Source organism: Thalassophryne amazonica, chromosome 14 (genome assembly GCF_902500255.1).
Source record: "Thalassophryne amazonica chromosome 14, fThaAma1.1, whole genome shotgun sequence".
Taxonomy (NCBI): domain Eukaryota; kingdom Metazoa; phylum Chordata; class Actinopteri; order Batrachoidiformes; family Batrachoididae; genus Thalassophryne; species Thalassophryne amazonica.
The window spans coordinates 76,046,742-76,074,174 of NC_047116.1; the positions used below are offsets into that span (position 1 = coordinate 76,046,742).

General features: G+C 41.9%; 1 protein-coding gene across 1 annotated transcript in view; it reads right to left on the bottom strand.

The window, feature by feature from the left end:
• The window catches only part of kalrna (kalirin RhoGEF kinase a), a 609,141-nt gene that overhangs the window by 15,426 nt on the left and 566,282 nt on the right, over nucleotides 1-27,433 (bottom strand). Inside the window, exons 56-58 of the mRNA XM_034186645.1 lie at nucleotides 23,881-24,043; nucleotides 9,045-9,107; nucleotides 1,752-1,779 (exon numbers count right to left, since the gene is read on the bottom strand). Of these exons, the coding sequence (XP_034042536.1) occupies nucleotides 1,752-1,779; nucleotides 9,045-9,107; nucleotides 23,881-24,043 (254 nt within the window). The remainder of the gene's footprint in view (nucleotides 1-1,751; nucleotides 1,780-9,044; nucleotides 9,108-23,880; nucleotides 24,044-27,433) is intronic.

Below are 27,433 nucleotides of genomic sequence, written 5' to 3' on the forward strand. Positions count from 1 at the left end.
AATGCAAAGTGCACTCTGTTGGTAAAACTGAATGACTTGTGCAATATGTTGACCATCGGGTGGTGCTGTAGTGCAGTTGTGCTTTCTTAAATACCTGTACTGTACATAGTTGTAATGTGAAGTCACTGAGTCTTTTGTTTTTTTATGTTCAAAAACTTTATTGAAGTAATTATTGTTTATCTTTGTGTTTGTTATTGCAGTAGACATTAAAACCAGAAATTTGTTCTTGAAAATAGCTGTTGTGAGTTAATTTGTGGGATTGTGGGTGTTCTGGACGAAGTTAGTGTTTTCATGGGTGGTGGGGCGGAGGTGGTGGCCACGTTAGTGTGCGCGCGGGGGGGGGGGGGGGCACGCAGGGGGTTTCGCCCGGGGAGTAAATCACTCTAGCACCGCCACTGGTGTCAAGGCAACTTAACAAACCCCCACTTGTGAACAAGAGATACTTGCACACCTTCATTTGGGGAAATAACACTCCACTGGTCCAGCTAAAGAGCTGAGTCAATTTAAGCTTAATCCCCTAGTTGCTCCCACTTTGAGCGTCTGATGCAGTTGGAAGAGCGCTATATAAATGCGGTCCATTTACCATTTACAGTCAGGGACAGGTTTAGAAGCTTGAATATTCAGGGGGAACTTGGTATAAAGCCACTGTTCCTTCACAATGAGAGTAACCAGCTAAGCTGGTTCGGGCATCTGATGACACGAAGTGATAGGACAGAAATGCAGGATTCAGAAATCAGCTTTACAGAGTTCAATGTCAGTCCAGGCAGGGTTCGGTACACAAAAAGGCAGGCCCCCCCCCAAAAAAAGCAACAGCAGTTGAAGCATGAGGCAGAGACAGGATCCAAAAAACAGGCACACAGGTCGATACACAGGTAACCAAAAACAGGACGAGAATACCCAGAGGACAAAGGCTTGAGAGAGACACAGGGTACAACAATCTTGCAACTGGAAGAGAAAAAAGGAGTGACTTACGTATATAGGAGGAGTGATAATGAGGAAATACAAGGCAGGTGTGTGAGGAAGGTTCAGGAATGGGGCGTGGCAAGCAGGAAGGGAGGAGAGGAGAGACACACCCAACACCAGACACGAGAAATCCCTCCACCAAAACCCAAGCACAAAAAGTAACAGAGAGAAAATTTACAACAACACATAGTAAGCCTCACAGACCCAATCATGACACCCTGGGTTGTCTCACTAGGGAGGTCTTCCAGGCATGTCCAACTGGGAGGAGGCCCTAAGGCAGACACAGGACATGCTGGAGGGATTATACTTCCCAGACGGCTTGGGAGCGCCCTGGAATCCTCCAGGAAGGGTTAGCAGGATTTGGCTGACACGGAGTCGGACAGAATAGAATCTTTATTGTCATTATACATACATATGTATACAATGAAATTTGTCCTCTGCATTAAACCCATCCTAATTACAGTTAGACACAATCCAACCACTAGGAGGAATGGGAAACCACAGTGTGGGGACCAACTCCAGATGTAGAGACGCTGCCTTGGTCAGGGGCAGAGAAAGGAGCAGACCCTAAATAAGCATGTTTTTGATTGAGGGAGGAAACTGGAGGAAATCCACCCAGACACGGGGAGAACATGCAAACTCCACACAGAAAGGGAGGGAAGCGATCCCATGACCTTCTTGCTGTGAGGCACCAGTGCTAACCACTAAGCCACCGTGCTGCTAAAACAACAGAAAATGATTGAATGAACAGACGAACAAAACAAAATACTAAATGGGCTGTTTCTTACCTTCCTGGATGAAGTTTGGGTTGAGAAGCTGGAAAGAACATGAGAACAAAAGTTTCAATCAGGATTATGATTTGATTAATTTCCAATTTTATTATATGGCTGCACAACCACTACGTGCACTCTACGTGCACTCTGATTGGGTGATTTCTGGTCTCATATTTTTCCATCAAAGCTCTCGATTTACCGATTGATCTACATTCCGATCCTCACCTATGGTCATGAGATTTGGCTCATGACCGTAAGAACGAGATCGCGAGTACAAGCGGCCGAGATGAGTTTCCTCCGCAGGGTTGCTGGGCGCTCCCTTAGAGATAGGGTGAGGAGCTCAGCCGCTGCTCCTCCATGTCGAAAGGAGTCAGCTGAGGTGGCTCAGGAATCTTTTCCGGATGCCCCCTGGACACCTCGCTGGAAAGGTGTTCCGGGCACGTCCCATTGGGAGGAGGCCCCGGGGAAGACCCAGGACACGCTGGAGGGACTATATCTCTCGGCTGGCTTGGGAACGCCTTAGGGTTCCCCCGGAGGAGCTGGGGGAGGTGTGTGTGGATCGGGAGGTCTGGGCGGTTTTGCTTGAGCTGCTGCCCCCGCGACCCAACTCCTGATAAAGCGGAAGAAAATGGATGGATGGATGGATGGATATTTTTCCATATCAGACTGTTAACATGACAGTCGGTCTGGGTCGCATATCACATTCATTACAAACCAGAAAGCTGAAAAGACGATTAGAAAAACCAAGTCGGACATGAATGTACTCCATAAATATCTGAACAGCATTAGAAAAAACACACAGATTGAAAGCTTAAAAGCTAATGACTGGACCATCTGTTAGCAAGTTCTTCATGGAGGTAAAGAAAGCAAAAGGGTCTGACCACGAGCCCAAAACCTAGTGATGTTAAGCTCGAGTCAGTCTGCTCGACACAGCATCGAGCTTTTTGAACCCGAAGTGTTCAGTGAGCAGCATTTCGAGCACGCCCCATCATGTGACCACTGCGAGCGAGGCCTCGTTACGTCACACCACGTGTCGAGCTTCGCTGAAAATTCAAATAATCTGGGTGTTTCAATACGACCCACCAAGTATTTAAATGAGATCTGAATCGCAGCTCAAACCGTGGGTTTTTGAGAGGAGGAGATTGCTAGTGACACTGTTATTGCCAATTACCACGTGAATCGGAGCCAAGGAAAGCATTAGTTTATATTTTGGTCTAGTTTAGAGTTCATTTAGTATACTACGTACACATAGTGATTTCGAAGCCTCATGAACCAATGAGCCACTGCAACAAAACTGGCTAGTAGATTATAGGTAGATTATAGGTAGATCAGAGACTGAGCTGAGTGACTGAAGAGCTGTGATTTTGTTGAAGTGAAAGGTGTGAGAAAGGTGAGTGTGTGTGTGTGTGTGTGTGTGTGAGAGTGAGTAGTGGTGAGGAAGGGACATGGAGAAGCCAGTTCCAAAAACAGCACGATCAATTGCTTGGGAGCACTTTGATCTAATAAGCCCTAAAAAGGTCAAGTGCTTGATTTGTGCTCAACAGTTGAGGTACAGTAACAACACGTCTTCAATGCTGCGACACCTGAGATCCAAACATCCCGAGACATCAATGGCTGCTGCTTCTGTTGCTGCTCCTGGAGCAGGAATCAGGTCATGTAACCTGTATTTTATTATCTAAGATTAAAACATACTCATTAACAAAAATAGCTCAGCATGTCATACTGTATTTCCATTAAAGGCAGACAAGCTGATTTGGATGAGGCACTGGTGGACTGTGTTGTGGAAGATGCACAACCGTTCAAAATAGTGGAGAGCAAAGCCTTCAGGGCTTTACTACAAAGGTTTGACCCAACATATGCCTACCTCCAGAGGAGAAGACCGGTTCAAATACTGGGCAACACCAGTCGCAGTCTATCCCAATTTACACAGAATGGCAAAAAAATATTTGTCGATGCCAGCAACATCAGTGCCTTGCGAGCGGGTCTTCTCCAAAGCTGGAGAGGTGGTGAGGCAGAAGAGGAGTCGATTAAAGTCCAGCACCGTTGATTCTGTTTTGATTAAAAATTGTTGAAAGTTGCACAATCACCGTCTCCTATCCCCTCTATTCTAATTTACAAATTACAGCAACATAAGCACCAGTTGCAGAAGCACATGTCTTTCTCACTTTTCCCGTCACATTTTATCCAAATATAGTTTGAGGAATGATAACACAAATCTACATATAGTCTATAATAAAGGCTGTCAAAACCATTATGTGTGCATCTGTAGGGACTATTTATTACATTAAAAAAGACACAATAATACAGATGACATTTTTTTTATGATGATTATTTTTCAAGAACAAACCACATCAGTCATGAATTAATGCAAACATTTGTCAGGGCACTCGCTCAAGGTAATTCTCAAAGCAATCCAGCAGATGTCATCCTTCAAACTGTATCAAATGCGTCGAAGCAGTGTGTCGATTTTCAGCCAGTTGTGTTGCAGTGGCTCATTGGTTCATGAGGCTTCGAAATTGCCATCACTACCAAAACCGTCAGCAGCTTTCATATTTGGGTGATACCATAGGTTTGTGTGTTTATATATATAATAGCCATATACAGTGGCTTGCAAAAGTATTCAGCCCCTTGGTATTTCACGCATTTTAATTTGTTTATGGCAGTTCAAAAACAAAAAGTAAATCAGCCTTCTCACTATAAAAAATTCTAAAATTATCTTCCTTAGACTCAAACTGAAAGTAAATCTCTACAACTTAATATAAATGAATTAAAAATATATAAGCCAAAATGATGGGTTGCATATGTAATCAGCCCCTTTGGTATAATACCTGTAAATAATCAGTTTAATTGCCAGTTTTTTCAGACAAGTCAGGAGATGTATACATGAACATTTCCAAGTCACTGAATATGTCTTGAACCAAGAAGAAGAGTGTGTATCCCTTATTTAGCAGGAGTAGGGGAAAAACTACAGAGGATCTTCAGACAGTACAAAAATATCAGTTTACTTTAAACCTGTTAACACCTTGAGACAGAAATTAGTTCACCCTAAGGACAGGATCCCTAGTTACAAACAGAGCAATATAGTGTATTCTGTCAGATCAGTCAGAAAAACTGTAACGAACACTACATAGGTGAGACTAAGCAGCCGTTACACAAAAGGCTATACCGGCACCGCAGAGAGGGCACTGGTGGACCTCAGTCTGCAGTTCATCTCCACCTTAAAGACACTAACCACACGTTTGAGGACAAGGAAGTTAAAATCTTAGTCAGAGAGAAGAAATGGTTTGAGAGAGGGGTGAAGGAGGCATTGTATGTGATACAGTTGAAACCCAGCTTTAACCGGGGAGGGGGTTTGAGACATGCTTTGTCCCCTGTTTACAATGGGGTACTCAGGTCAAAGCAATTTCAGTCTTTTGTTCATGGTAATGAGTCATTCATGTCATCAGGAGAGTCACCAGGGGAGTCATCAGGGGAGCCGTCAGTCCCATTGTTAGGAGGGACAGGTGCCCTGTCATTAGGAGGGTGCTACTAGAGCACAATGGGTGCTAATTAGAGCAACTGTTTAGTCACTAGCCTATAGCAGTCTGCCTCTCAGTAGGAGGGGTCTGGTTAGGTTTAAAACTCCAGCTTTCGTGGCTTTTGTTATTCTTCTCTGCAAGAGTCAAGACAGAAGCGACCAGAGCAAGAATTTTAGCTGAGGAAGCTTCTGCAATTTGAAGCAAAACGTCCTTGTGTCAAGCAACCCAGTCCAGTAGAAGATTCAAGCTTCTCTACTATGTCTTGAACTTTATTTACATCAGTTCTGAAGAATTACAAACGGTATAACACTCTATGGTAAATTTGCATGGAGTCGACAGTTCTGAAAAACTGAGGGACTGTGCCAGAAGGAGAAGAGAGAGGAAAGCCACCCAGACAACCCAGAAGAAGTTACAGGCTTCTCTGACTGATTGGAGAAATTGTGCACAGTGCATGTTTTGCATTTTGTATCCCCAGTTATACAGCTTCATGATGAAGTGGTACAGAGGAGGGTTTTCTTTCACCAAAACATTAAATCTAGGCTTGCATCTCAGAAGTACCTTCTGGCAAACTGTAGCAGAACTTTCAGGTCTTCTTTTTAATAAAACCCTGTATGGCATTATGATGACAAGTAACAGAACATTTGAAATATCTGCGGCTAAAATCAAATCAAATCAATTTTATTTATACAGCGCCAAATCACAACAAACAGTTGCCCCAAGGCGCTTTATATTGTAAGGCAAAGCCATACAATAATTACGGAAAAACCCCAACGGTCAAAACGACCCCCTGTGAGCAAGCACTTGGCGACAGTGGGAAGGAAAAACTCCCTTTTAACAGGAAGAAACCTCCAGCAGAACCAGGCTCAGGGAGGGGCAGTCTTCTGCTAGGACTGGTTGGGGCTGAGGGAGAGAACCAGGAAAAAGACATGCTGTGGAGGGGAGCAGAGATCAATCACTAATGATTAAATGCAGAGTGGTGCATACAGAGCAGAGAAAGAAACACTCAGTGCATCATGGGAAACCCCCCAGCAGTCTAACTCTATAGCAGCATAACTAAGGGATGGTTCAGGGTCACCTGATCCAGCCCTAACTATAAGCTTTAGCAAAAAGGAAAGTTTTAAGCCTAATCTTAAAAGTAGAGAGGGTGTCTGTCTCCCTGATCCGAATTGGAAGCTGGTTCCAGAGGAGAGGAGCCTGAAAGCTGAAGGCTCTACCTCCCATTCTACTCTTACAAACCCTAGGAACTACAAGTAAGCCTGCAGTCTGAGAGCGAAGTGCTCTGTTGGGGTGATATGGTACTATGAGGTCCCTAAGATAAGATGGGACCTGATTATTCAAAACCTTATAAGTAAGAAGAAGAATTTTAAATTCTATTCTAGAATTAACAGGAAGCCAATGAAGAGAGGCCAATATGGGTGAAATATGCTCTCTCCTTCTAGTCCCTGTCAATACTCTAGCTGCAGCATTTTGAATTAACTGAAGGCTTTTCAGGGAACTTTTAGGACAACCTGATAATAATGAATTACAATAGTCCAGCCTAGAGGAAATAAATGCATGAATTAGTTTTTCAGCATCACTCTGAGACAAGACCTTTCTAATTTTAGAGATATTGCGCAAATGCAAAAAAGCAGTCCTACATATTTGTTTAATATGCGCATTTAATGACATATCCTGATCAAAAATGACTCCAAGATTTCTCACAGTATTACTAGAGGTCAGGGTAATGCCATCCAGAGTAAGGATCTGGTTAGACACCATGTTTCTAAGATTTGTGGGGCCAAGTACAATAACTTCAGTTTTATCTGAGTTTAAAAGCAGGAAATTAGAGGTCATCCATGTCTTTATGTCTGTAAGACAATCCTGCAGTTTAGTTAATTGGTGTGTGTCCTCTGGCATCATGGATAGATAAAGCTGGGTATCATCTGCGTAACAATGAAAATTTAAGCAATGCTGTCTAATAATACTGCCTAAGGGAAGCATGTATAAAGTGAATAAAATTGGTCCTAGCACAGAACCTTGTGGAACTCCATAATTAACCTTAGTCTGTGAAGAAGATTCCCCATTTACATGAACAAATTGTAATCTATTAGATAAATATGATTCAAACCACCGCAGCGCAGTGCCTTTAATACCTACGGCATGCTCTAATCTCTGTAATAAAATTTTATGGTCAACAGTATCAAAAGCAGCACTAAGGTCTAACAGAACAAGCACAGAGATGAGTCCACTGTCTGAGGCCATAAGAAGATCATTTGTAACCTTCACTAATGCTGTTTCTGTACTATGATGAATTCTAAACCCTGACTGAAACTCTTCAAATAGACCATTCCTCTGCAGATGATCAGTTAGTTGTTTTACAACTACCCTTTCAAGAATTTTTGAGAGAAAAAGAAGGTTGGAGATTGGCCTATAATTAGCTAAGATAGCTGAGTCAAGCAATGGCTTTCTAAGTAATGGTTTAATTACTGCCACCTTAAAAGCCTGTGGTACATAGCCAACTAATAAAGATAGATTGATCATATTTAAGATCGAAGTATTAATTAATGGTAGGGCTTCCTTGAGCAGCCTGGTAGGAATGGGGTCTAATAGACATGTTGATGGTTTGGAGGAAGTAACTAATGAAAATAACTCAGACAGAACAATCGGAGAGAAAGAGTCTAACCAAACACCGGCATCACTGAAAGCAGCCAAAGAGAACGATATGTCTTTGGGATGGTTATGAGTAATTTTTTCTCTAATAGTTAAAATTTTATTAGCAAAGAAAGTCATGAAGTCATTACTAGTTAAAGTTAAAGGAATACTCGGCTCAATAGAGCTCTGACTCTGTCAGCCTGGCTACAGTGCTGAAAAGAAATCTGGGGTTGTTCTTATTTTCTTCAATTAGTGATGAGTAGTAAGATGTCCTAGCTTTACAGAGGGCTTTTTTATAGAGCAACAGACTCTTTTTCCAGGCTAAGTGAAGATCTTCTAAATTAGTGAGACGCCATTTCCTCTCCAACTTACGGGTTATCTGCTTTAAGCTGCGAGTTTATGAGTTATACCACGGAGTCAGGCACTTCTGATTTAAGGCTCTCTTTTCAGAGGAGCTACAGCATCCAAAGTTGTCCTCAATGAGGATATAAAACTATTGACGAGATAGTCTATCTCACAGAGTTTAGGTAGCTACTCTGCACTGTGTTGGTATATGGCATTGGAGAACATAAAGAAGGAATCATATCCTTAAACCTTGTTACAGTGCTTTCTGAAAGACTTCTACTGTAATGAAACTTATTCCCCACTGCTGGGTAGTCCATCAGAGTAAATGTAAATGTTATTAAGAAATGATCAGACAGAAGGGGGTTTTCAGGGAATACTGTTAAGTCTTCAATTTCCATACCATAAGTCAGAACAAGATCTAAGGTATGATTAAAGTGGTGGGTGGACTCATTTACATTTTGAGCAAAGCCAATCGAGTCTAACAGTAGATTAAATGCAGTGTTGAGGCTGTCATTCTCAGCATCTGTGTGGATGTTAAAATCGCCCACTATAATATATTAAAAAAAGTGAACTCCCTTGCTGAATCATGGTCTGGTATAAATGTATCTAGCTGAGTCACTTGTTGCTGAATAGAGGGTTCAGAAACAGCATTTGGCAGGAATTTTTGTATGGTCAATATGCAATACCTCAATTTTTGTACTTTTTTCAGTCAGTAGAATCTGATCAGATTCATGTTGTACTAGATATGTTTGTAGATTTTTGTGAATCATTGTTTCTTGACTCAAAGTGTTTTGAGTTGTGAACGTGACTTTACCTCCATGCCCGTCTTCAGGTCAACGTCATCATCACAGTCCGAGTCCTCTGAAGTGTGAACCTCCTGGAGGAGCCGGAAGGAGGCCCAGGAGGAAAGGAGAGTGAGGATGTGTGGGGAGAAGGGACGGAGGAGACGGTAAGGAGACAACAGAAAAAAATAGGGGGCGGGGGGATTGAGTCAGCAGTTAAACACCTACACATAAGAGAAATCACCACATTTCCTCTTTTTAAACTGAGTCATTAAAAATGTAGCAGGTCTCAGCCTCATTACTTCTAAATTCTGGGTCTGTTAGCTGCTGGCAACCACATTAGTAACCTCCATGCTGCTCTGTTGGTTTACTGCTGGGAACTAATGCTTTAGGTGCTGAGACCACACACATTCTGCTGTCTTTCTGTCTGAGGTGCTGTTGCTGCAACTGGGAGCTACAGTTTGGCGCCACCTGCTGGACCTCTGGACAAAGTTTCACCTGCACACATGCCTAAAATTGGGACTTTTGTTCTTGGCTTTGTTTTGCATACTGATGACATTTTGTCTGCACTTTGTTCATTTGATCTGTTATTGATAGAATGTGGGTCACCCCTTTGAGTCTGATCTACTTGAGGTTTCTTCCTCAAAAAAAAAAAAAAAAAAAAAAGACAGAGGGACGTTTTTCCTTACCGCTCTTGCCTATGTGCTTGGGGTGGGGGTTGGGACAAGGTTAGACCTTGTCTATGTGAAGCACCTTGGGGTGACTTTGTTGTGATTTGGCACTATATAAATAGAATAAATTCACAAGAGGAAAAGTGTAAAATGAAGGAAAGAAGAAATTACAAAATAAGAAGAACAAGGAAATAAAGTAGAACAAGATGGAGAGAAAAGACATTAAGAATTGTTGAGGGAAAGGAATTGAGAGAACAGCAAACACAAAAAGAGGAAGAATGACTGAAGAAAAAAAAAACAGTTGACAGGAGTTAGACGTCGACGGAGAAACTGAAGAAAGCTCATGTCTGGTTCACACAGTAGCTAAGAGTTTAAAATTGCCTGTAGGTTTCCAAGAGCTGAGAGACCACACACATGCAGATCAACAGTTTTAGTTGTACAGTGTGTGGTGTGCAGCCACAGTACACATGAACACATTTCACACACGAACATTCCCAGGTCAGATGGGAAATCTTGCAAAACCTCTCCAGATTAAACGTGACTTCAGAGTAAACAAACATGGTGGATGAGAAAGAAGCAACGGAGATAAGTTTGTGGACTAAAAAAAACATACAAAGAAAAAGAACAGACGTTTAAAGGAGTGGAGAAAGCGCGACCACCGGACTTTCTGGTGCGCCACAACAGCCGTTTTGATTTTGGATTCCCCTCCGTGCGTACGGCACCGCTTTCTGATTGGTGACACGTCACATACAGCAGGCTGCGTGCTCGTTTGTGCTATCGGGCCAAGACAATCCAACATGCTGAATATCCACGAAGTGAGGTCTGAGTGGTCCAACGTCCTTCTGAGCAGATCAGAGCGCTCTTAGCACACCACACACGGCAGGAATATTTGATAAGATTATCTTTAACGCCATCATGATAGTTGGGGCGTCCTTAAGATTGTCGGAAGGGGAAGTTCGGGTCCGATATCGGCATTACCTTGCCGTGTGAACCAGGCATTAGGGGAGAAAAAGATTGAAGTGGATTACGATGAGAACAAAGGATCAAAACAGTTTTTAGTGTGAGTTTTTATTAACGGAATGTTGAGTGTTAAAGCACTTTTAATCATGTCAGCTGTGGTGTTATAGATATTCCAGAAGGACCCCATCGTTTCTACATGTGCATGGGGGGGTGTCACTGGACGAATAATCTTATGCTCCAAATAAAGCAGATACTCACCTGGCAGCCATTTGTATATCACCAGCTTAGTCTTCCACAGGTAATCAGAGGGTCAGAGGTGTGCCCCACCATCAACCAACACACCGTTTCAGTGTGGAACGTAGGTTTTATCTCGCATATTGTGTGTGTGTGTGTGTGTGTGTGAGTGAATATGTGTGACTTACCCAAGAAAAGAACCAAAATAAACATGGAAGGAACTGCAGGCCTGAGTCACCTCAAGAGTCAGCAGTCACGAGTCGTCAATTACAGAGAAACAAAGTGTCAAAGTCGTGTATATCTGAGTGAGAGCTGGAAGGAAAAACCACTGCTAACCACGTAAAACACAAAATACCATCTGACTAAATAAATATATAGATGGATTTTAAAAAGGTAATGAACCTCAAGTCTCAACTTTGGGAGGAAATCCATGCCAACAGGAAGAACGCCACATAGAAAGGAACCGGAACCAAGCCTCCAACCTTCTTGTTCAGTGAAAAAGTAACATTTTGGAAGACATGGGTCCTCTTACATCTGGGATAAAGCCACCAGATCTTTTATCAGTTGGAACATTCCTCACCATCAAAACACTGTTGGTCATGTAGTTTTGTATGGATACACCACTGCTCACCATCAGAGATAATCGGCACCATAATGGCAGTCAGCTCAATTAGTTGACCCCGGCTGTGCACACATTCCTGAAACAAAGTCACAAAACTCCCTCGGTCCTGGATGGCAACCATCCACACAAACAACCAGTCATTCTCCACATCTCTCTCATAACAACTCAATTCCTTTAAGTGCACTTAAGATTTTGGGGCATTTAAGTGTTGGTGATGTATTTCGAGTGCATTCCATTCACTCATTTAAAATTTAGTTTATACCACTATGAAAAACTGCAAGTTCTGTTCATGGGCTGCCATTTAGCATTTTTCTTCTATTGTAGTCCATATATATATATATATATATATATATATATATATATATATATATATATATATATATATATATATATATATATATATATATATATATGTGTTTAGAAAGCAGATTACTTTCAACAAGTAAACCAAAGCATCCAAAAATTTAATCCAAAATACAATGCAAATTTTTTAGGCAGAAATTTGTCACTTTTTAACTGAAAAATGGAAACTAGATTTGTGTAAGTTTAGTCAACTATAAATTTTTAAGGTACTAAAACTTTAACAAATTTTTTAAAAATTATTTCATTAAAGTTGGCAAACTCAAATGGATGAAGGCGATTGGTTTCCTTCAAATGGTTTGAGTTCAATTAACTCATTGGGTTTTACAGTGTGGTGTGTAGTGAGCATCTTACATAGAAGTACCCTGACATTGGTGTGTGAGTGTGTATGGGTGAATGTGAGGCATAACTGTAAAGTGCTTTGAGCGTCTGATGCAGATGGAAAAGAGCTATATAAATGCAGTCCATTTACCATTTACTACGTGCTCGTTATCTTTTGATATCGTCTTCATCCACTTTGTGGTAGTGGAGTCTTATTTCCTCAATGGCAGATGATTAAAGTTATGTCTTATTTGAGCTTTTCTTCAACTAATGCGTTTGTTAGGCTTTAGGATTTTCAAACTAAAACGGCATAAAAGTAATGAAACATCAAATCAATGACTCCAAACTTGGAGCTTTGCAAAACTGCAGATTACTCATACAGACACACAGCTCCGACTGCACAGCCCTGTTGGGTTATTTTGGTCCAGTGAGTGACAAATGGATGTCACACTGACATCATGATGCCTTCAATAAGATTTGTGTCGCTCAAGAAGACTATTTTGACCTGGTCCAGCTGGCGGCATACAGACCTCTTGACTCTTGACACTGTAAAACGGCCATTTTGATTGAAAATAAATGGCAGCTCATCGCTTTGCCTTCATCGCTTGCAGCTAATATAGTCATGTTATATCCTGCTGTTGTCTATATTAAAATAAAAGCTGTACTAATTATTCTGCTAAGCAGCACAAATAGGAGGAGGCAAGATATGTTTTAATGCCTTCTCGTAGCAGGCTGAGATCAAGGTGTTTGTTGATGGTAAAGGTCTTAATTTTTTGTTTAAACTCGTGTTAATCATCATTTTTACAGCCAGATTTCTTTATATAAATTACGGGGTCAATACATAAACATTTACATCAATGACTACCATTTCATTTACACTAGTATCTTTTGTAGGTTTTGACAACAACAAGGCTCCATGTTTGTAATAACATCATTATTAACTGTATACTTATCAATTTGATGTAAATAATTCAAAATAATGAATATATGTGGGTGATGTCCCATACATTTGTTTTTGGCTGCAATCACCGAAGCAGTTGTGAAAAGTGTTGTTTTTTTCCGGTTCCCAGTGGAGAAGGGAAGACGAGGCCAATGGGAGAGCTAGCCAGAGTGGCTGTGTTCTCTCACCTGCACAACTGCCTCGACACGTGTGACCTCTGGGTCATAAACAATTCGCAACACGTCCACTTTCCACCACATTGTCACTTTTTCTTTGCATTTTCACTTTGTTTACTGTGTAATTTGCCCCAAAAATCAGAGAAAGTGCCATGTTTCTGCTGGGTACAGATGAGCGCTGTCCCTGGATGTAGAAAAATTACATCATATGCATCATATTTTACCCCTTTAATGCCCGTCCTCAAACAAGACTACAGTGCCCTGTTAAGGTGGGATTAAGCATTGGACGCTCATGATGAGTTCAGTGAACAGACAGTGAAACTTTTTTCTTCAGCAGTGACTGAACATAGTTTTTCCAACATAAAATCCACTGTGGTACTGGAGAATGTTGCACACAAACAGCAGTAATAAGCTGTTTTTGTGGAGGATTCATAGTGTTAGTGCGCACACACACACACGAAAATAAATGAGGGGGAAAACGTGAACATAAATCCATTACTTAAATAAACAACCCACTTTTTCTTGCTCGAGTCCATGCAAAAGGTAGAAAGAAATCAACAATACAAAAGTAAACCAGTTTATTTTGCTTCAGTTGCACTCAAAGGTTTGTAGACAATAAATACTTTGGTAGTGTTGCTCAGTGATTCTCAACCATGTGTTAAGTTCATGTTGAATTGCCCTTCTACTGTTTCATTATTGTACGTATTTTTCGTCAGAGAGAACTAACCATACATACCAGCTGCAGTCATGGATTTCATCATAGCTATAATCAAAAATGTCTCTTTTATTCACATCATTTAACCAAAACAGCACCATTTTTAACTAACAATGTTTAAAAATCTGCAAATAAAACGCTTTCTGAATGTGTGACATGAACATGACACACGCTTTTATTGACAAGTACTGAACACAGTCGGGGGCTTGTTAAGAGGCTCTCTAGTTCCACTATCAAGAAAAAGAAAACATATTAATAAAAACAAAACAAAAAAACCTTTGAATGTGCACATGCCCAAATGCGCACTGGTTTATTTAATTTAACCACCAAGCAGCCCCCCCCCCCCCCCCCCATCGTGCACCGTGCAGCCTCCAGCCTGACATCCATTTGCGCACCACACGATTTGAACATTGATGGAATGAAAATGTTTCCTATTAACAAAAACAAACTCATCATGTGATGGTGTCTTCATAGCAATATGTGTGCAGCTAATAGCTCTGATTTACATTTTGGAAACCGGCTCTTGCTGTAATGTTGGAATGTACCTGGATGACATTTGGATGATTGCACCTCGGCGCAAGGTTGACTGGCACACGCCTGACCGATCAGGCAGCTCACGCTGGAATGCCCCTGATGCGAGGATGCCCAGCGTGGTCAGCACCTGTGTGGGCACAGACAACCCCTGGCTCCTCACCGTATTGCGCTCTGGGCTGGCCGCAGTTCTGTGCGCAACTCCAGTAACAGTGGCCTTAGTAATCTGAATCAGTTTATGAGCCAATTATCGTCATTTGCAAGTAAATCTTCGCATTCCCTGAATACACGCTGACGTCAGATTGCACCATTTGCAAGGTCCTCTAACAACACTAACGCAGCCACTGTTCGTGCCATTTTACGCATCACTTTGCACGTTTTTATATCCATCCATATAATTGCAAACATGTGGGTGCGTTAATTGTTCATCACTGTCGCTGATGTGCACATCACTCTGATGACTTCTTGTTTTCACACTATGAACGGTTCCCAGCATCACCTTTACATGTCCACATGTCCATATACAGGTTAAGTAACCTGTGTATGGCCGGTGTCCCTTCCACTTTGCACTACAGATCCAGGAGATAAGCACCAGCACCAACAGGCCTCAGAGCCTACAGAGGACTTACTTCATCTGTTAATGGCTAATGCCATGTTATTGCATCAACAGTGGGTACCAAGTGCAACCTGATCGACAAATAGCACTGCCTGCATGGATTTACTCTAATTATTGTATTCTATTTTATCCCGCCTTTTGGTTTTATTTGTTCTTATTTTAGTTTATTTTAAAACTGTATCACTTCATTTTAATGTGGTATGCTGGGTAACAACTGAATGTATATTTGTGGAACAACCCAACTGGAAAGATGTTTATAGGGACAATTTGTGATAATGTACTGTGCACATAATTTGGCTAGCTTAAATAAATACATTATTTCTTTCAAAGACATGAAATATCAGCCATTTTGCCAGAAGACACATGGGCCACTTGAGCTGAGATTTGTTCTGCTTTCTTATTTTAAACTCCTCTGTTCTACTCCACCATGAAGCTGTAAGCCCCTGTCATTCCTTCATAGCTCTCAGTGTCTCGTGGCTTCCCTCACTAGCCCCCTTCACTAGTTTTGAGAGCTGCCGACTCCAGACTGACTGACCATACAGTACCATACTGTTTGTATTTCTTAATGATTGATGAAAGTCCAAGACATATTCAGTGACTTGGAAATGTTCATGTAACAACCTCCTTACTTATCTATAGAAAATTGCCTGGACTACTGGTTTTCAAAATGTGAGGCATGCACCCCTCAAAAACAGTTTCTTTCCCAAAGCGGTAACCATCCTGAATTCCCGCATACATCTACGATAATGTGCAACATTCCATCCCATAATGTGCAATATTTATAATTTTTAATAATGTATATAATAACATACTTATTCTGCAATGTACATACCGGTGTGTAGTGAGCGCCTTGTATGGCAGCACCCTGACATCGGGGTGAATGTGAGGCATAATTGTAAAGCGCTTTGAGCGTCTGATGCAGATGGAAAAGCGCTATATAAATGCAGTCTAATGTTTACATCGTATATATATTTTTTGATACATAGTATTTGATATCGCTGCTTTTCTTCTCACTTGCCTGCACTGATTTTGGAGTTGGCTTTTAATTTCGTTGTACATCGTATAATGACAATAAAAGGCATTCTATTATATTCCTGGGGGGCGCCAAAGTTCTTGAGGGGGAACGATAGGGATGGGTGTCGAGAACCGGTTCTTTTCGAGAATCGTTAAGAAATTATTCGACCCACCGACAACAACAGCCTTATCAGTCCTTCAGAGTGGCCGTTGTTTTCGGGTGTTTGTCAGGAAAATGATAATTTCTTTATGTTGATTGTAGATCCTGTAGTGGGTCTGTAATCAATCGCTTCTGCAGCGGCTGTTCTTGAAGCTTGAAGCAACAAAGCAGTGCTCTGACCCACTGCTTCATTGATTCATTGCTTCACTGCTGTTCAGAAGTGGCAAGTCTGCTTCTTAACCCCTCTCAAAGCCATTTAAAAATGTCAATCGTGAATCACTTTTGTGTGGATTAAAGTCACTAACTGGGACTCTTGTCTTGTTGAGAGCAAGAAAAAAGAATCGTCCTCCGTTCCATTTGACCAGCTCCAAACACTGCCAAGTCAAATTAGAGTCCAGTCAGAATTAATAACTTAAAAACGAATCACCGTTTAAATCAAATGACACCTCTTTCCAAACGCTGTAACACAGACAACAAACAACAACAGACTAAAAAGTTTTTTCCTCCCAAAATGAGACGTCCTGCATTCTTTATGAATTACATTGATGTTGATGTGCAGCACAGAGCCAACTGCAAGAGCTCAGCTCAGAGATATAGAGACATTCATGCCATTAATGCCATTAAAAGGAAATGCTTTTGAGAAAAACCACAGATTTTGTTTATTTTTATTTATGTCCAGAGATCAAGGAACCAGTGACCAATTTCATATTTATTTACTTTCAGACTCAAAATGTTGTTCACATAGAACAGGGGTGGGCATCGAGGGCCGAGACACTACAGGTTTTCCATGCAACCATTCACCTCAGCAGGTGGGTTGCTGATGAGCTTCTCCTCTGAACATAAACACCTGGTTGTCAATGAAATCACCTGCTGAGACACCTGACCATTAATGAAATCACCTGCTGAGGTGACTGGTTGCACGGAAAACCTGCAGTGTCTCGGCCCTTTATGGCACATGATTGCCCACCCCTGACATAGAAAATCTGTAAAGCCTACTTTTAGTACACAGAAAATTCACAGGAGGTATTGATAAGGGAATCAATAAGGAACTGGATCGATAAGTGGAATCGATAATGGCATCAATATCGATAAAATCTTATCAATACTGCCCCTATTTGAATTAATATTATTTATGTTAAAATGTGTTAGTTATGCCAAAGACATTTAAAAACACACAGAGATGTTTAAATGTTTTTAAAAAACAATGCTGTGGGGGAGTCAAAGCAGCAGGTGTGGGAGGAGTTCGGAGCAACCACGGAGAAGGACTTTCGGTCAGCACCAAGGTGCATCTGGCGGACCATGAGGCACCTCAGGAGGGGAAAACGGGGAACCATCCAAGCTGTCTACAGTAAGGATGGGACTCTGTTGACCTCAACTGAGGATGTAATCTGGCGCTGGAAGGAACACTTTGAGCAAGTCCTGCATCAGACCGGAGCGCCCTCTATAGTAGGGGCAGAGCTGGAAGCTGATGGAGAATTTTCATCAATTTCCCTGGTGGAAGTCACAGAGGTAGTCAAACAAGTACACAGTGGCAAGGCCCCGGGGGTTGATGAGATCCGTCCAGAAATGCTGAAGGCTCTAGGTGTGGAGGGATTGTCTTGGATGAGACATCTCTTCCACATTGCATTGAGGTCTGAGACAGTGCCTAAGGAGTGGCAAACTGGGGTGGTGAGCCCCACATTTAAAAAGGGGGTTGGCCTCTGCCAGGGCTGCGCCTTGTCACTAATCCTGTTTGTGATATTCATGGACAGGATATCGAGGCGTAGTCGGGGGAGGAGGGTTTCCAGTTTGGTGGGCTCAGGGTCTCATCACTGCTTTTTGGAGATGATGTGGTCCTGTTGGCTTTATCGGCCGGTGACCTCCAACACTCACTGGATCGGTTTGCAGCCGAGTGTGAAGCGGCTGGGATGAGGATCAGCACCTTTAAATCTGAGGCCATGGTTCTCAGCAGGAAACTGATGGATTACCCACTCCGGGTAGGGAATACAGCCTTGCCCCAAGTGAAGGAGTTCAAGTACCTCAGGGTCTTGTTCACGAGTGAGGAGACGATGGAGCATGAGATTGGCTGGAGAATCGGTGCAGCAGGGAAGGTACTGCATTCGCTCTACTGTACAGTTGTGATGAAAAGGGAGCTTAGCCAAAAGGCAAAGCTCTCGATCTTCTGGTCAGTCTTCGTCCCTACTCTCACCTATGGTCATGAGTGTTGCGTCATGACCGAAAGAACAAGATCGCGGGTACAAGTGGCTGAAATGGGCTTCCTCAGGAGGGTGGCTTGTGTCTCCCTTAGAGATAGGGTGAGAAGTTCGGTCATCCGTGGGGAGCTCAGAGTAGAGTCGCTGCTCCTTTGCGTTGAAAGGAGCGAGCTGAGGTGGTTCAGGCATCTGGTAAGGATGCCTCCTGGTCGCCTCCCTAGGGAGGTGTTCCAGGCACGTCCATCTGGGAGGAGACCCCGGGGAAGTCCCAGGACAAGGTGGAGAGATTATATCTCCACACTGGCCTGGGAATGCCTCGGGATCCCCCAGTCAGTGGTGGTCAATGTGGAAAGGGAAAGGGAAGTCTGGGGTCCCCTGCTGGAGCTGTTGCCCCCGTGACCCAAACCTGGAAAAGCGGTTGAAGATGAGTGATGATGATGTTGAAAATATGACGAAGGGTCAAAATAGAAGAATAGAAAGTTCTTTAAAAACATGTTTAAAATGTTTACAAAGCCTATAAATGTGTAAATGCATAGTCAGTTCCTTAAAAATGAACAAATACTTTTAAAATGTGTTTAAGATGTGTAAAAGAATAAAAACAAACACAAAGAAATTGTGTGCATGTGTGTTGGGGGGAGCAGCTATTCATTTGTCCTCTGGGGAGGGGTTCACTCTCAAACACTTTGAAAACCCCTGGCCTAGACAATAGATGATTTATATAAATTATAATTATAAAAATAATTATAATTATATAAATTACAAAGCAGCCTTTGTGTGAGGATGGGTGGAGTCTCTCGTCGTTTTTTCTTTGCAAAGAAAATGGCGGAACGACTGGAGCAGCGCGACTGCATCAAATTTTGCCAGAAACTGGGTGACAGCCAGGTGGAAACCATTCAGATTATTCAGACGGCTTTTGGTGACAATCCTATGGGCATCACACAGATTAAGGAGCGGTACAACCGGTTTAAAGACGGCCGCACAACGGTGGAGAGCGAGCCACGCTCCGGGTGGCCATCAACATGCTGAAATGACCAAATCATTTCCAAAGTGAACGCTGTGGTGATGTGGGACCGTCGTGTGACTATCTGAGAAATTGTGGAAGAGGTGGACATCAGCACTTTTTCGGCACATTCCACTGTGACAGAAGATTTTGCCATGAAAAGAGTTGCAGAGAAATTCATGCCGATGGCTTTGGCACGATGGCGCAGCAAAAGCCGACCGGAGCATGGCTCGCTCTCCACCGTTGTGTGGCCGTCTTTAAACCGGTTGTACCGCTCCTTAATCTGTGTGACGCCCATAGGATTGTCACCGAAAGTCGTCTGAATAATCTGAATGGTTTCCACCTGGCTGTCGCCCAGTTTCTGGCAAAATTTGATGCAGTCGCGCTGCTCCAGTCGTTCCACCATTTCCTTGCAAAGAAAAAACGACGAGAGACTCCACCCATCCTCACACAAAGGCTGCTTACAAGCAAATGACGCAATCGACAGGCGTGAAAAAAATCACGCATGCGCATGAAGGTTCAAGGTTTGCTCATGCAAGCACACGTGATTCAAATCCATCAGGTTTTTGAAAAAATAAAAAAGGTCGGATACTTTTGTAACACCTCCTTGAATCAAAGCTAAAGGTCTACACTACAAACACACAAAAACAAAACTACTGTGTTGCCCGTGGGGATCCACGGGTTCTAGATAGGGTAATGATTACAAATTAGGTAGCTGACCTTTTCCATAGATGGCAATAAATTATGCAAAGTTTCCCTAATGATTTTAAGTGAAAGTGCAGAAAATAAAAATGAGAAACTTTGTGAATAATTGTACAACCCCTGGCAAAAATTATGGAATCACCGGCCTCAGACGATGTTCATTCAGTGTTTAATTTTGTAGAAAAAAAGCAGATCACAGACATGACACAAAACTAAAGTCATTTCAAATGGCAACTTTCTGGCTTTGTGAGATTGTGGCAGTCAGTAATGGTTACTTTTTTAGACCAAGCAGAGGAAAAAAAATATGGAATCACTCAATTCTGAGGAAAAAATTATGGAATCACCCTGTAAATTTTCATCCCCCAAATTAACACCTGCATCAAATCAGATCTGCTCATTGACATTGACCCTATGTGTCTTTTTGCAAGGAATGTTTTCACAGTTTTTGCTCTATGGCAAGATGCATTATCATCTTGAAAAATGATTTCATCATCCCCAAACATCCTTTCAATTGTCCAAAATATCAACATAAACTTGTGCATTTATTGACGATGTAATGACAGCCATCTCCCCAGTGCCTTTACCTGACATGCAGCCCCATATCATCAATGACTGTGGAAATTTACATGTTCTCTTCAGGCAGTCATCTTTATAAATCTCATTGGAAAGGCACCAAACAAAAGTTCCAGCATCATCACCTTGCCCAATGCAGATTCGAGATTCATCACTGAATATGACTTTCATCCAGTCATCCACAGTCCACGATTGCTTTTCCTTAGCCCATTGTAACCTTGTTTTTTTCTGTTTAGGTGTTAATGATGCCTTTCGTTTAGCTTTTCTGTATGTAAATCCCATTTCCTTTAGGCGGTTTCTTACAGTTCGGTCACAGACGTTGACTCCAGTTTCCTCCCATTCGTTCCTCATTTGTTTTGTTGTACATTTTTCGATTTTTGAGACATATTGCTTTACGTTTTCTGTCTTGAAGCTTTGTCTTCCTTGGTCTACCAGTATGTTTGCCTTTAACAACCTTCCCATGTTGTTTGTATTTGGTCCAGAGTTTAGACACAGCTGACTGTGAACAACCAACATCTTTTGCAACATTGCGTGATGATTTACTCTCTTTTAAGAGTTTGATAATCCTCTCCTTTGTTTCAACTGACATCTCTCGTGTTGGAGCCATGATTCATGTCAGTCCACTTGGTGCAACAGCTCTCCAAGGTGTGTTCACTCCTTTTTAGATGCAGACTAACGAGCAGATCCGATATGATGCAGGTGTTAGTTTTGGGGATGAAAATTTACAGGGTGAGTCCATAATTTTTTTCCTCAGAATTGAGTGATTCCATATTTTTTTCCTCTGCTTGGTCTAAAAAAGTAACCGTTACTGACTGCCACAATCTTTTTTTCTTGATTTCTTATAGTGTTTCTTAAAGCCAGAAAGTTGCCATTTGAAATGACTTTAGTTTTGTGTCATGTCTGTGATCTGCTTTTTTTCTACAAAATTAAACAACTGAATGAACATCCTCCGAGGCCGGTGATTCCATATTTTTTGCCAGGGGTTGTATTTATTATTTGGCACATTTAGTTGTCATGTTTTACAACTGCCAGGGTTGAGATATTTCTTTTGTTCAGAGCTAGTCTGGTTACCAGGAACTGATTCATTTCACTGATTAAAATATTTGATTAATAAATCAAATATTTATACAAAGAAATGGTATTTTCTAGATATGTATTAGATGAATGTGGTTGAGTTGTGTTATATGTAGATGCTGTTATACTGGAACCTTTTTTTTTGTTTTGTTTTTTGTTTGTTTTGGGTGTTGTCTGGAGAAATATTTGACTTTTATCTGTAGCTATGTGCTAGTGTTGTTCAGATTGTGTTTGGATATAAACGTCTGATCAGGCATATATGCCTGGCTTGATTTGACTTTATACAGGGTTGTAGGCATTGATAAGCGTTGCTTCTGCCTAATAAATTCAAATTGTGATAAACGTCCACTGTTCACTGTTGTTACATAATAAACCTAATTTCTCCAAAAATATTAGTCATATCAACTTTCCATTTTCATGGCTTTCATCCGTGACCCAAAATATATAAGCATACCTAATGGCAAATGTCAGCTCTTCCCAGTTTCCCCATGATCGAAGTTACACACATGCATGCACACACGTACACAGAGGTCACATCGCTTCTAATATATAAATGTCACCATCCAAATACTTATGGACCTGACTTAATTCCATTCATGTTTTTTTTTTTTGTGTCAAGTATCACTTGTCAACTTAGCCATGAAACCATAATTTGAATTTCCGTCGGTTGCCTACAGTAACTAAACCACAACCTGGTGGAAAGAACTGATCAGCGTAGCGAACGCCACATGCAAATATCCCACAGTGCAGCTGGTTTGCATGTTGGGACACACAGCCATCACAAATATTGGGCCTCATGCAATAACACTGTGAAAAAGTCTCTCAAATTCCCTGTTACCGTTTTGTCATGATGATCATCATCCAAGTGTCATGCCAGATCCAGCAAGTGTTCTTAAATCCAGATAATTGTGTAAATTATGTGTATAAACACATCCAATACTGCATGTGTGTTAATCAGTGCTGGAGAGGGAATTAACATCAACAACGCCCCCAAAATATCAAATAAGGCTACCTGTCCTGCCTACTTATGCCACAGGTGTCCAATCAGAATACAGTACTGGGATCCAAAGTGGGACTTAAGCAATTAGAGACTGATGTCCTATCAGGAGTTTGTCACCATTAACAGCATGAAAAGTGAAATTAAGAAGCTTGCTAAAGACAGTGAATGGGGAAAAATAATCAGTTTTGTTCCCATAATGTTATCTCTGTGTGAGACTCACCAAAATATGAAAGTAAGAGTTCCAGATAATGGATGGAGAAAGAAAAAAAAAATCTTGCCAGGGGAAAGGGTTCAGGGTAAAGCCCTCTCCCACTTCCAATTGTTTGGTTAGACTGACATCCGCATTCCAAATATGAGTTCCACAACAGAAGTTTAACATTTTGTGTCACACAGTTATCATCAGACCACTGCCAATTGTTTTTCTTTACTTTCACTTTTGATGCTCTGTGTGCTTCTTATGCTGCTGGAACCTTAATTTCCCTGAGGGAGACTTCACAAGGGATTAATAAAGTTCTATCTAATCTAATTAGAAGTGGCACTGAACACAATACCATGTGTTTAGTGTGTGTACGCAGTAATGTAATGCAATTAGCTTTGTAACATCATGTTACAAAGCTAAAACGCAGCTGTTAACATCTGGATAAAATCTGTTCTTCTGAGTTATAACAATTTATGTAGGATTTTAAAGTTATAATGTCTTCAAAGTCATGAAATATTCAATCACGTTAGTGAAAACAATGGCGGTTCTCTTTAAAACTCGTGCATGTCACTTGTGAACTAATCTGTTAGTCCGGATGGTTCATGCATGAGGCCCAAAGGTCCAGAGAAAAGAGTTTCTATGTCGTGCTGGTTGAGAACCACTGAGTGAGCAACAACACGTGTTTGGAGCTGTGCACACAAACACACACACGCAAAAATAAATAAATAAATAAAAGTGCAGCAACAGGAGGCAGGTGAGGAGTTTGGGCACACACACGACATCATCAACGTGCGCCTGATTTACTCACTTTGCCCTTCACCCCAGTGGCTGCAGAGGGAAGCTGGGGAGGGGTTGTAGTTTCTTTGGGCTTACGGAGGAGGCCGCTCTCCTGACCTCTGAGCCTCACTGTTGTGACTTCTTTGGCTTCTGTGCGTTTTCGGGAACGCAGCGTGTTCCACGACAGAGATTTCCTGTACGGTGCAGGAATGAGAAACATCAACCAGCCAATCAGAAAGCAGCACAAACTCAGCAGTCCAGGAAAGTCCAGATGGATATGGCTGCAGAGGCAACAAGGTCATCGAGACTCAGGAGCTGCTACTGGAATTCTGTCGCCACCTACTGATTAGGAGAATAAGTACTGCAAAATGATCTGTTCACTCAAAGAAATATAATGTATCAAAGCATTTAGATAGTTTTGAAATCATTTCTCATCTGTCAATATAACAGAGTTGAATGTAATTGGACTCAAATACAGCAGGAGTGCATTCATGTATATCGCTTAGGGTGTCCCAAAAAATGCCAACATTATGGGCCCTTCACACATAACATGAAGTTGGGCAAAAGAAGCAGGAATTGCCTGAAATAAAAACAAAACAAAAAACACACACACACACAAAAAAAGGGGGAACTGCGAAACATTCCACCTGCTGTCAGGAGGGACACACGGTTGGACGGGCGTGAACGATACCATGCATGCACACAAACAGTGCGAGCACCTGGAAAGTGTGACACCACATCACGCTGCTGCCGTGGGGGAAAACAACGCGCGCGCACACACACACCAAAAAAACACACACCGTAATTTGTAATATTGAATCCCTCTTATCAAGCGGACAATACAAGTATGGTCCTTCTGTTCCTCTGAATCTCTTATCAAGCGGACAATACAAGTATGGTCCTTCTGTTCCTCTGAATATGATCCCATGGTCATAGACATACAGTCACGAACTAACATGAATGAAGCCATGCACTGTTATCATGTCTACATCTGCCGGCGCCGCATGTCCAGCCAGCCCTGCGCCGAAGGACACCGCGTAATGTGAACCATGGCTGACGTGGTGGACATGACATTCAAGTCGCCAGCTGAGTGTACACATGATCAGACGGTTCTTTTCACAAGGGACAACCTGCCGATGTGTGCGCTGGCCCGGTCGCTCCTGCCCGTTGCAAAGGCGATATGTGTTTTTATGTATTTCTACGCAAGGACAGCATGCCCATGCACACGCCTCACGGTGGAGTGTTGTCCGGTCATATCCTTCATGAGGTATGTGTTCTCCAGCTGTGACTTGTGAGTCCACAGATCTCAACAGCAGCAGCTGTCGCGGACACACCCACCTGTCGACCAACTTAGCTCAAAGAAAAAAGTTTCACTCTCTGTTCCTTTGTTTTGTGATTTTTTTTTTTTATGTATGTAGTTATTGCTGTACAACCCCAATTCCAATGAAGTTGGAACGTTGTGTAAAATGTAAATGTGTGTTGCTCAGTAATGCCACAGTTGTGGGGCACTTAGGAAATGTGGGGGCAATCACACAGCCAGGTCGAAAGTGGTTGCCTGCAATCTGCTCTGATGCCGGCTGAGCAAACAGCCCCACCTTTTCTAAGTGCCCTGTGAGTGGTGTTGGATGTTCGTGGCTGACACCCGACTTTGGCCAACTCCGGCCGAGAGTGTGTCGAATGGCCAATGATTTCGTTCAGCTCTTCGGCTACGGCACGATATGTCCGACTTGCGTTCGATACGCCGTGCGAATGCTGCGAACATGATCAGATGGCGGTGCAACGTCAACTTGCACACCATTCAAATGGATTTCCGCCACGAGTTGCACGCAAATGTAGAGTGCATGTGCTGTGCCCGAATGGAGGCGTTTGAGGCGGCTCTGATTTTTCAGGAGTGGCATATGATCCCTCCTTTGTGCGCCACTCAGCTTCAATCATGTTATGTGTGATGGGGCCCTAAAAATGTCTCACCCACCAAAAGTTTCCTTTTGGAAAGTCATTCTCAAATATTATTTTTTTTTGTCAATCAGAAATTATTTAGAAGTTGCTCAAGGTCACCAAACATCGACAATCTCTCTGCGACAATCAACATCAGTGCAGTATTTGGAGTGTCATGTCTCTGCAACTTTTAGCACTAGTAGTTCACTACTTTTCAGTTGTGTACAGTTTCTTTTGGTTGTTTAGACATTATCAGCAGATTTGGTGCTCGATGTTTACTGCAGTGACAATACAGGTCCAAACCCAGTTTGAGCAGAAGCTGGTCTTCATAGTCAGTCTATGATGTTGATCAGTTAGACAATTTATTTACAAGTTGTAAATACTTACTTTTTATTTTGCCTACCTGGCTTTGTTTGATGTTCTTTGGTACTTTGTTGACAGCTGTCTGCATTCTGCAAGTGGTTCATATTGATCATAAACATTGAAAAAAGTCCATTTGTATCATTGTGTAATTACTGCAATGGAAATACTTATATGAATACTGAACATCAGCTGCCGGTTAAAGGTATCTAATTTGTTACTGTGAAGCTTTCATATGGAATATATCAATGTTTCTAGTGTTTAGAGTGACCAAAACTGGTCAGTGTCCATGTAGTACCATAGTTTTTTCACTTCCCAGTCTTCCAGGTTTCAGATCTGAAAAAAAAACCTGGCAAACCAGCCAGTTTTTTGTAGGAGAATGGCACGACCTATTTTAAACAGGCCTTCAACCAGAAGCAGTGACCTTGTGTGGCTGATTGGACATTCTTCTGTATTCCTAACTGGGGCACGCCTTCCGTCAGCCTGAGAAGCCTGCGCAATTTTTTTCCTACCACCATCGCTCTCAACAAATGACAGTTCATCAAAGTGCAGCTTCAGTTTATGAGCAGTTAATGACATTTTGGTCAAAGGCTAAGCTGCCAGTCCGCCAAAAACAGCACATCATCAAGATGGCAGAAGGGCGGTTTAAAGTGACAGAACTCTGTAGCATCTAGGTACGGCACATGAAACAGTCTATTACTGCATCAATTGTAGTACTGTATTCAAGTGAACCTTTGTCACTATAATAGGTATGAGCTGTATGATGGCTGACCGATCCATTCAGATCATCTGTCACTGCATTTTAATTTTGTTATTTAATCTGCATTTTGTCAGTGTGTTTTAGGGTTAATAAATAATGTACAGCAATATGTTTATATTTCAATTAAGTGAAACAAACTGGCTGAGACGATCAACACAAATTGGGTTTTTAGCCAAGTTTGGACCTGTGTAGTCACTGCAGTAAATATCTAGCACCCAATCTGCTGCTAATTTCTAAATGACCAAAAAGAAACTGAAAAGTAGTGATCTAATGGTTCTAAAAGTGGCAGAGATATGACATTCCAAATATTGTACCGATGTTGATTGTCACAGGTAGATTTTCGGTGTTTGGTGACCTTGAGCCACGTCTAAATAATTTCTGATTTTACATGTGAGAATGAGTCACCAAAAGGAAACTTTTTAATGGGTGAGACCCAATGTTTTTTTTAATGTTGGCATTTCTTGGGACACCTGAATGTCGCTTCCTGTCAGTCTCTCCATCAATCACTAAAACAGATGTTTTCATCTAA